This window comes from Esox lucius, chromosome 6 (assembly GCF_011004845.1).
Source record: "Esox lucius isolate fEsoLuc1 chromosome 6, fEsoLuc1.pri, whole genome shotgun sequence".
Classification (NCBI taxonomy): Eukaryota; Metazoa; Chordata; class Actinopteri; order Esociformes; family Esocidae; genus Esox; species Esox lucius.
In genome coordinates, this window is record NC_047574.1 from 14169821 (window position 1) to 14179316 (window position 9496).

At 40.9% G+C, this 9496-nt stretch overlaps 1 protein-coding gene across 2 annotated transcripts in view; it reads left to right on the forward strand.

The window, feature by feature from the left end:
* The window catches only part of LOC105010452 (spectrin beta chain, non-erythrocytic 1), a 70005-nt gene extending 61984 nt beyond the window's left edge, over window positions 1-8021 (forward strand). For both annotated transcript variants that reach the window (XM_010869783.4, XM_010869777.4), the window contains 9 exons: window positions 77-215; window positions 389-473; window positions 614-810; window positions 1024-1118; window positions 1464-1518; window positions 5826-6028; window positions 6162-6335; window positions 6456-6498; window positions 6654-8021. In XM_010869783.4, coding sequence (XP_010868085.2) covers window positions 77-215; window positions 389-473; window positions 614-810; window positions 1024-1118; window positions 1464-1518; window positions 5826-6028; window positions 6162-6335; window positions 6456-6498; window positions 6654-6857 — 1195 coding nt within the window. In that variant the 3' untranslated portion in view covers window positions 6858-8021. The remainder of the gene's footprint in view (window positions 1-76; window positions 216-388; window positions 474-613; window positions 811-1023; window positions 1119-1463; window positions 1519-5825; window positions 6029-6161; window positions 6336-6455; window positions 6499-6653) is intronic.
* Window positions 8022-9496: the final 1475 nt, after the last annotated feature.

A 9496-nucleotide genomic window follows, 5' to 3' on the forward strand; every position in this document is an offset into this window, starting at 1 on the left:
AACCCTTGGTAACCTACCCAAAGGACATTGATCAGTGTGGATGATGCACTGAGAACCGTGATTTTGCTGTCCTTAGGGATGTGTCGTCCGTGGAGCTCCTGATGAACAACCACCAGGGCATCAAGGCTGAGATAGACGCCCGTAATGACAGCTTCACCAACTGCATTGAGCTGGGCAAGTCCCTGTTGGCACGGAAACACTACGCCTTAGAGGAGGTGAGGGTCCAATTCGTTCCGAATCCCTCGCCGGTTCCTGTCCTCCGCTCTCGGTTTCGGCCTTTACCCACGTTCTACTCCTTACCGTCTCCGTTTGGGAAACATGTCTGACCTCGGTATGGAATGGTGTCGTTTTAATTTCAGTTAAAACGTAGGTTTCCTGACCGTTTCAGATCAAAGAGAAGTTATTACAGCTGACGGACAAGAGGAAAGACATGATTGACAAGTGGGAGGACAGATGGGAGTGGCTTAGATTGGGTAAGTCTATGGAAATTGTGTCTGTTGTTCACCATTGGCTTTGTTAGTGTATTGAGGCGTACAGATCATAATCTAGTAACAGGAGAGCACCTTATTACAGTTTGTTATATTGGTGGATGACTTGCCGTGTTTCCGCCCAGTTCTGGAAGTCCACCAGTTTGGTAGGGACGCCGGTGTGGCCGAGTCATGGCTGCTGGGACAGGAGCCGTACCTGTCGAGCAGGGAGATGGGCCAAAGCGTGGACGAGGTGGAGAAACTCATCAAGAGACACGAGGCCTTTGAGAAGTCAGCCGCTACCTGGGAGGAGCGTTTCTCCGCGCTGGAGCGGCTGACTACGGTGAGATGACAGGCTGTGGATGACTCTCTGGGCGCTCGGGGTATCCATTCGATAACTCGACCGGCCCGTTGAAGCCATTAAATTAGACATCCTTACTGTATTCTTTCTTCTCGTTTGTCCGTCTCCCCGAAAATAATGATGAATAATATAAGTCGTTTCCGTCTAACTAATTTGTTTGGTCATTGAGGTTTTGTGTGTCTCTCCACGACCCAGATGGAATTACTGGAAGTGAGAAGACAGCAGGAGGAAGAGGAGAGGAGTAGAAAGCCCCCAGAGACCCAGGCTGATGCTGCATTGCCCCAGCAGCGGTAAAATAATATTCTGGAGCTCTGCTCTGAAACGTTCAGTTTGATCTGCCTGTGTGTCATGACTTGTTTAGTGTCTGCTCGGTGTGTGTGTTTTTAAACCCTGTTAGCATGCTCTGTTACTGTATGGTGTTATGGCTGTCCCAGTGTGTTGACTGTTCCACTGTGTTGATAAATGCCATGAAGTCTTCTAGGGGCTGCCAGTGACCTCTGTGTTTTTTGTAGATACTTTGGTTCAGTTTCAGAGACTGACGACAGTCTGTGTTTATGCTGGTTCTGCCACTGACCGTCCTCTCTGTGTTTATGCTGGTTCTGCCACTGACCGTCATCTCTGTGTTGTTCCTGCAGGGAGGCTGAGCAGGTGTCTCAGAACGGACTGCCATCAGACCAGGACTCTCCTCGGGTTAGTTACCGCTCCCCAGCCTATCAACAGTACACCAGCTTTCAGACCCGCAGGACTGGGGTCGATAAAGGCGGGCGGGTGGGACTGTGACCCCCCCCCTCCAACACTCCCTGCCCTTTGAACTCCCTTTTCCCCAACCCAAGGGAAGCGGACTGTACCCCCCCATGTAGTTTTTGGCCAATGGTTTTCAAAGGTTAAATGGAAGACTGTAATGTAAAAACTGACCGTTTTTTTTTTTTTTTCCAGAAATAGAAAATAGAATAATGATTTCAAATAGCTCTATCTGGTGATAACATGGACAAGGGTAACCTGATCAGTAAACATAGATCAGCAATATTACTGTCAGATGCCTTGTAAACACAGCCCCCTTCATTTTAGGTGTGTGAGCTTGTGCCCTGGACCATATTTTGTCATTTGTCTCTGTAGGCCATTGGATTGCTCTCTTTGCCTGATAAGTCCAAGTGAAGTAATTTTCTTCACTACTGTTCACTACATATTTCAGTCTAAGACTCCTTTCATTGCAGTTGTTTAGAGAACGTCCAAATACGGGGTGTTGTAAAAAAACATAATTGGATCATCTGTATTTAAAGATTTGCCCGCATGGCTTTGGCCCAACTCAGACACAGACTCCTGGTGAAAAATAAACTAATGTCCATAGGCGCGGCAAAGGGTTTGGTCCGTAGTTAGGGTAGCCAGGCAATCTCTCTCTGACCCCTTAAATCTCTTCCTTTCCTCTGCCAATTCCCTCCACATAAACAAAACCACACCGACAGAGGCACATCTATTTCTGACATGACACCCCTTGGGAAATTATTCAGTTAACTAGGGAGCTAGGATGTAATAGTTGGCAATCAGTTTAATTAATCTTAATGTGAAATATAAACAGAAATATCAATATTGCCACTATAAATTAATTAATAGCTGTTAATGTGCAAGGCGCTTAATGTCTTCTCAATCACTTTAGGCATGTCTAAGCGTTTTTTTTTTTTATCGATTATCAAAACTTTTAATTGGAGATGTGAACGCTTATTTTAAATGAACAGAAAGTGTTGCGCATATAGCTAATATTAATTTTCACATTTAACCACACTCAATCAAAATCAAGTGTATTTCTTATTGTATTTCTATTTTTGGAAGAAAAAAACGAGTGAGCCAGTTTTTCATTGTCATAACCATTGGTACTCAGACCCTTATACTATTCTCATACTATTTTCATTGTTGTTTTTATTTGCATAATCCATTTTAGATTTATTTGCTTCACTGATTGTCATTTCAGTTTGAAATACTTTATTGCGTATTTCTTCACCGTGTCTTATCATAATGGATGGGGAGTGATTTTTGGTCAATAGTATAGTTATTTATGCTTTTATTGTAATGCTTAAATATTTCTTCATACTGGTGCATTTATTGTTACTAAACCATATTTAATGGTGGAGGACCAAACATGAGTTAAAAGGTGAGTTTTATAGGCCACCTCACTTGAAAATCCATATAACATTTCCAAAAGAATTCAAAATTTAACAAAGTAAATTAATACATATAATACATTATTACATTACAGGCTCTGCTCTCAAAGAAACTCAAATAAATGCTTAGCTAATTGGATATTGTATGTGTGTACGAGAAAACTAAAAAGATCTCTCCCCTACTTGTTTAGATCTTAATTTGTATAATACGTCTTTATTTCATCTACTGTTAGTCTTTCATTTCCTTGCCCTTTGCCATTCCTTATATTCTCTTCTATCCCTATTTTGTCTTTTTTGTCTTTATCCTTTCAGCTAGACACTCCTCTCCTCCTGTCGCCTTCTCTCATGATATTACTATTCCTGTACGTCGTTATTTACAAACTTATCATGTAGAACCAAAATAACCGACGGAAGAAACACTACGTCAAAATCATTGCTTGAGTAATTCGGTTAAATTATCATGTATTATTTCACGTTTCAAGTCAAAATGATCAGAGAAGTCAAATAAATCAGATATCTCAAACTATATTTGACTTTCATGACTTAACTGAATCCACGCTGTTTGAATTAAATGAAAGAGCATTAGAATAGTAATATGTAGCTGTCTGTCTGAGATTATCATCCAGTGCACATTGTCTTCACCCCATCCATGTTATCATACAGTTCAGAACCATCTCAAATTCCATTTCACTGGATATGATTCCTTTTGCGATGTGGATGAGATATTCTTATCACTTTGTAGTAGGGTTGTGCGCGTGTGTCTGTGTGTGCCCGTATAAGCCCCTTTAAATGATTTGGGTCTTAGTACTATGGTACCTGCCTTCATGTTCTCATATCGTTCTTCATATGAGCTCTGTGCATCAGATCTCCATTTTCTTTCTGGTTATGTTGCATGTAGATCCACAGTCATTTCAGCATCTCCAGCCCACTAACGTACATTCCCCATTAAAACCTTGTTAGTCCATTTATGTCTGGTTTTGTTGTCCTTTTTCTGTCTGCATAATAACCCTGTTTTTGATGTCATGTTTATGTTGTTATATTGTCTGCATGTCATCATTAGCATGGTGGTAATCACCTTTTACGTTCAGTCAATACTGTTTTTGTTGTTGTTTTCTTGTGTATTTCTATGTTTTTATCCTGTGATTGCTAATCAATGTGTAAACATTTTTCATATAATTTGTTCCATAAACAAAACATCATATTGTAGATATAATTTAACCAGCACATTTATGACGATACATCTATATTATCTTTCTGAGATATAAAAGGGACCCGTCATAGACAGCGTTGGCATTTTATTGCTAAGAAAATCAAGGTACAGATGTGGCTCTGACTGAATTGCCGATGAGTGTTAGCATATGTTAGCTTTCATCCTGAACGTTTAACAAAGACATGGTGAGCGATATCAGCAGCGATGCAGTTCTTCGTGTCCAGTATTGGTCCAGCCAGTGGCAGAATTTCTCTATAAGCATCCAGGATTTTTCCATCGCCTGGCAAGCTCTCAGTAAATCTGTCCACGATTGATCCAGCCTTGAGGAACTCAGTAATGGGTAATAAGTGATGAATTGGAATGGGTGTGTTGTGAAAAAATCTTCTAACTGGCCAATTTTGCATTCCCCCTCACTTCACAATAATGAGACCAAACATAAATAACAAGTTCAAGCAATTGTGTAAATTGTTTGGGATTTTGGTTCTGGCTTTACCTCGCTGGCTTACTCTCTCTTTCAATATTTTGTGTGGTGGTGGGGTGCATGTCCTAACATATGATCTCTGCATGTCTTTAAAATGTTCTGTCTCACCTGAACTCTGTTCCCACAAATCAACTCCACATCTACATCAGTAAGGTCCCGGTTTTCTCAGTCTCTATTAAGGGTGACTGACAGATTATTTTTTACTGCATCTACAAAGTCTCTATCCAAGCTTAGATGAGACTGAATCATAGTAATTGAAACAGTGAGTCACAGCGAGTGTCATAAAAAATGATGTTTGTAAAAGGTCTCGAACAGGAAGTGAGTCATCTAAATTTGTGTTTGAAGTCGAGTACTCATCTTTATAAAGTATGTCATGGAGGTTGTTAGTCTTGATCGACACAGACATTCGTGGTTAGTCTATCAGATTGAGTTGTTGGATCAGAAACAAGTTAAAGGTAGTAGTCACACAAAATCAAGTCTCATTTGAGAAGGGCTCTTCTCAAAGAGAAGGTTGGAAAGATCACGTGAGTCTGAAAGAGAATGGTCAAAATGAGACAGGGAGTTTTTACTTTTTCACGTCATACATTGAACCTTAAGAGCTGATGACCTACTGTATGTAGAGGGGTGAAAAAATGGGGTCATTCAACTGGAGGGTGAGGGACTAAAGTTGCTCATAGTCATGACGTTACAGAAATGATGTAAGGACAGCACCGACGCTCTGAGAGGTGACTCTGCTCTAGGTTTCATTGTGACATTACTCTTGAGGCTTGGCTATAATAGTGAGGCAGAGGCACATTTAACAATTTGAGGCTGGTGTAATGGCATTTACATTTACACATACCCACCCAGATGCTGATTTATTAAGTCACTTATTCTAATCAAGGGGGGAAAAAAGAAGACATTGTGATTTAAAGATTTTATTTCGGTGTAATGTGCAGCAAAAAAATGTACAGCAGTGCACCTCAGTCTTTAGTTGTCTTAAAGCCCTGTTGTCATTTATTAATCGAAGGGAAAGCACCTAATGTTTCTACACAGCCTCCGATCCCGCTATGCATGAAGCCTTATCCAACTGTCTGATTTCCAGCTCTGCTGTGTCTGTTCTGCCTGCTGAGTCCCAGCCTTCTCTAACACCTGTTTCCGTCTACCCCAGGACAACGGCGAGGGAAGTGACATTGTCAACGGAGTGGCGGAGCCCAGCCCGGGAGGGTCGCCCAGTGAAGCGCGCAAGAGCAAGCCCAGCCAGGCTGCCACCCTCCCGGCCAAGCCCCAGGACCCAGCCTCGGCCAACCAGATGGAAGGTGTCCTGCACCGCAAACACGAGTGGGAGGGTCACAACAAGAAGGCGTCCAGCAGGTACCCCCAGATAGATGAAAGATATGCGCGTTTCACGGTGGCGCCATTATACACACAGACAAATATTTCCCTAAGATGTCTTCTTGGGGGCAATGCCCTGCAAAATACGTTTTCTTGTTTGTTATGGTTTCAGATCCTGGCACAATGTGTATTGTGTGATTAACAACCAGGAGATGGGCTTCTACAAAGACAACAGGAGTGCTAGCCAAGGCATCCCCTACCATAACGAGATCCCCATCAGCCTAAAGGATGCTGCATGTGAAATCGCCCTGGACTACAAGAAGAAGAAGCATGTGTTCAAACTGAAGTGAGCACCTAATTCTCCTGTCGCCTCTAATTCTCCTGTCATATGAGATCTTGCATTGAGTCGACAGGCGGATGTAGTAGTCAACTGTCATTTCATATATGTTTTTTTTTTTTTTTCCAGAGCTACAGATGGGAATGAGTATCTCTTCCAAGCCAAAGATGACGTAAGTTTTGTTTAGCTATTATTGTGTTTATTGCGTGTGAATATCCCCCTGAATGTTGTGTATCCTCTGAGGGAAGCAAGCTGTGCCAGTGTGTTGATTTATTGGTGTGACCTCCGATGTGTGTCTGTCCTGGTCCGTCCTGGTCTGGGCCACAGGAGGAGATGAACTCGTGGATGCAGGCCATCTCCACCGCTGCGTCCTCCGATAAGAGCGAGATGACCCCGAGCGGCCATAGCACCCCCGCCTCCAGCCGAGCCCAGACCCTACCCGCCTCCGTCGCCCTGGCAACCGAGTCCAGCCCGGGCAAGCGCGAGAAGGACAAAGAAAAGCGATTCAGCCTTTTCAGCAAAAAGAAGTAGAGTTCCTCATTGCTAGCCCCTCCAGTGTCATTCCTTGACCTCTAACAGCGAGACTCCAGCATGCAAGCTCAGAGCCAAAACTCCACACTCTGTGCCTAACAATCCTACAGCCGGGTTCAGAGGTCAACTGCAGTAAGGCGTTTTCTTTTTCCAGATAAGGAGGAACAAAATGAAAATATGAAAATTTCAGTTACAGTAAATATGATGCTTTGGGCAGTTGCCATAACAAACCATTGAGAAGCCGTCGAAAAACAGGATAGGGTTTCCAGTTAAGATTTCTTTCTCTTTTTTCCTGCTTTTTCATCTCTGCTTTCAACTTGTTGCTTTGGTTGTTTTTCCCAGTTGTTTTTGTAATTGTATGTAGTTTCTAGGGTCGGTCCTCAGTTTTGTGAGGCTATCTTTGAAGGATGACTTGCATTGTTCTGCAGTTAAAAAAAGTCAGCGGTGCTTTGAACTGTGTGTATAACTTGTGTATAACAAACTATTAAAAACCTGTTTAATTTCACTTAGTAATAATAAACCCTAAAACCATTAAAAGCTTCAATATAGTCTAATCTTCCCTACTACTAAGTATGATATTAATTTGAATGAAAAGAACATGTAAGGTGTAATCATGTCTGTACTTGAGCTCAAGAAATTACTAAGACCAGGCAGAATGTTTGATATCCATGAAGAACTAGAACACAGATTTAAGATTTATTTCTGTCATTTTTCAAAACATTATTCTGTCCTTAATTATTTCCTATATAATGTATGTTTAAAATTTTATTTAGTACAAAGTATAAAGATTAGATGTACAAAACAAAAACTTTAAGCATTGTTGTTAAGTGGAAAAGTAGATTCAAAAGCATTTACTGGAATAAATAATGTCATGGGAAAATGGTTGCTTGCTTGTTGGCTATAGCACTGCATATTATCATTTTTGCTACATTCTCTGGCTATTTGATAGTGTGCATTTCTCTGTCACTGTAACTATTGTAATGAAATATTTCTTCATATTGCACAATCGACAATGCCACGATGGGATGGGAGAAAGGTTGTTGGCCATAGCGGGGCCTCTGGGTATGCTGTTTAATATGGACCAAGGTCAATTAGATGGGACTGCACCCGTAGACTTACCCTCTGTTAAATATGTGCAAAGCCATTAAAATGCTTTTAAGATTACTTCTGTCTTTGTGTTTTCAGTACAACAGCGGCAACAATTTCTGTCATCATTCAGGTTTTTGTTTTACTGAATTAGTTTAAATCACATTGTACCTTATTTGGCAAAACATTTTCTTATTCTGTTGTCGTAAATGCATAACTTGCTAAAGATTTGCATATCCAAATCTTTCAAGATATCAAATAATCGTTGAGTTAGTTATTGCAGAATCTGAATTCTCTTTCACGTTTCCCTAATTTTAGCAGAATTATCTGGTCACTGTAAATAATCTCTTTATTGCACCTGCACCATCTAGTGGCCTTGTGAAGATTTTTCAGCCAGTGTGTAATATTTCTTCAGAGGTAGTTAGAAAAGATGTCGGTAATATATCTCTGAAAGAATACAACAATAATCCTTTTTATATGTAACAAGAAAACAACCCTGTTTCCAAAAAAGTTGGGATGCTGCATAAAATGCAAAACAAATTGCAATGAAGTGCAAATCATGTATCTCTATATGTAATTGAACATAGTACAAAGACAACATATCAAATGTTGAAAACTGATAAATGTTATTATTTTTGGAAGAGTACATGTCCATTTTGAATTTGATGCCAGCAACACGTTTCAAAAAGGTTGGGACAGGGGCATGTTAACCATTGTGTTGCATCACTTTTTCTTTTAATAACACACTGTAAGCATTTGGGTAACTGAGGAGACCAATTGCTGTAGTTTTGAAAGTGAAATGTATTTCCATTCTTGCCTGATACAGGATTTCAGCTGCTCAACAATTCAGGGTCTCCTTTGTTGTATTTTTCATTTCATAATCCGCCAAATGTTTTCAATGGGTGACGGGTCTGGACTGCAGGCAGGCCATTTAAGTACCCAGACTATTTTACTACAGAGCCATGCTGTTGTAATACGTGCAGAATGTGGTTTGGCATTGTCTTTCTGAAATTAGCAAGATAATAGAAAAATTTGCCTTCCCTGAAAAAGACGTTGTCTAGATGGCAGCATTTGTTGCTCCAAAACCTGTATATATTGTTGAGCATTAATGGTGCCTTCTCAGATGTGCGAGTCACCCAAGCCATGTACAATAATGTGTACACCCCCATACCATCACAGATGCTGGTTTTTGAACTGTACGCTGTTAAGAAGTCGTATGTTCTCTCTCCTCTTTAGTCTGGAGGACGCGGCGTCAATGATTTCCAAAAATAATTTCTAATTATTTATTTGTCTTACCACAATATGGACAGTTTTCCATATTAAATGAGCTTGGGCCGAGAGAAGGAGGCGGCGGTTCTGGATTTTGTTTATATTTTGTTTCTTTTTGCATGGTAGAATTTTTACTTGCATTTGTGGATGCAGCAACATACTGCGTTCACAGACAATGGTTTTCGGAAGTGTATCTGAGCCCATGCAGTGATTTCCACTACACAATCATGTCTGTTTATAATGCAGTGTCGCCTGAGGGCCCAAAGATCGAGGCCATCCAATAT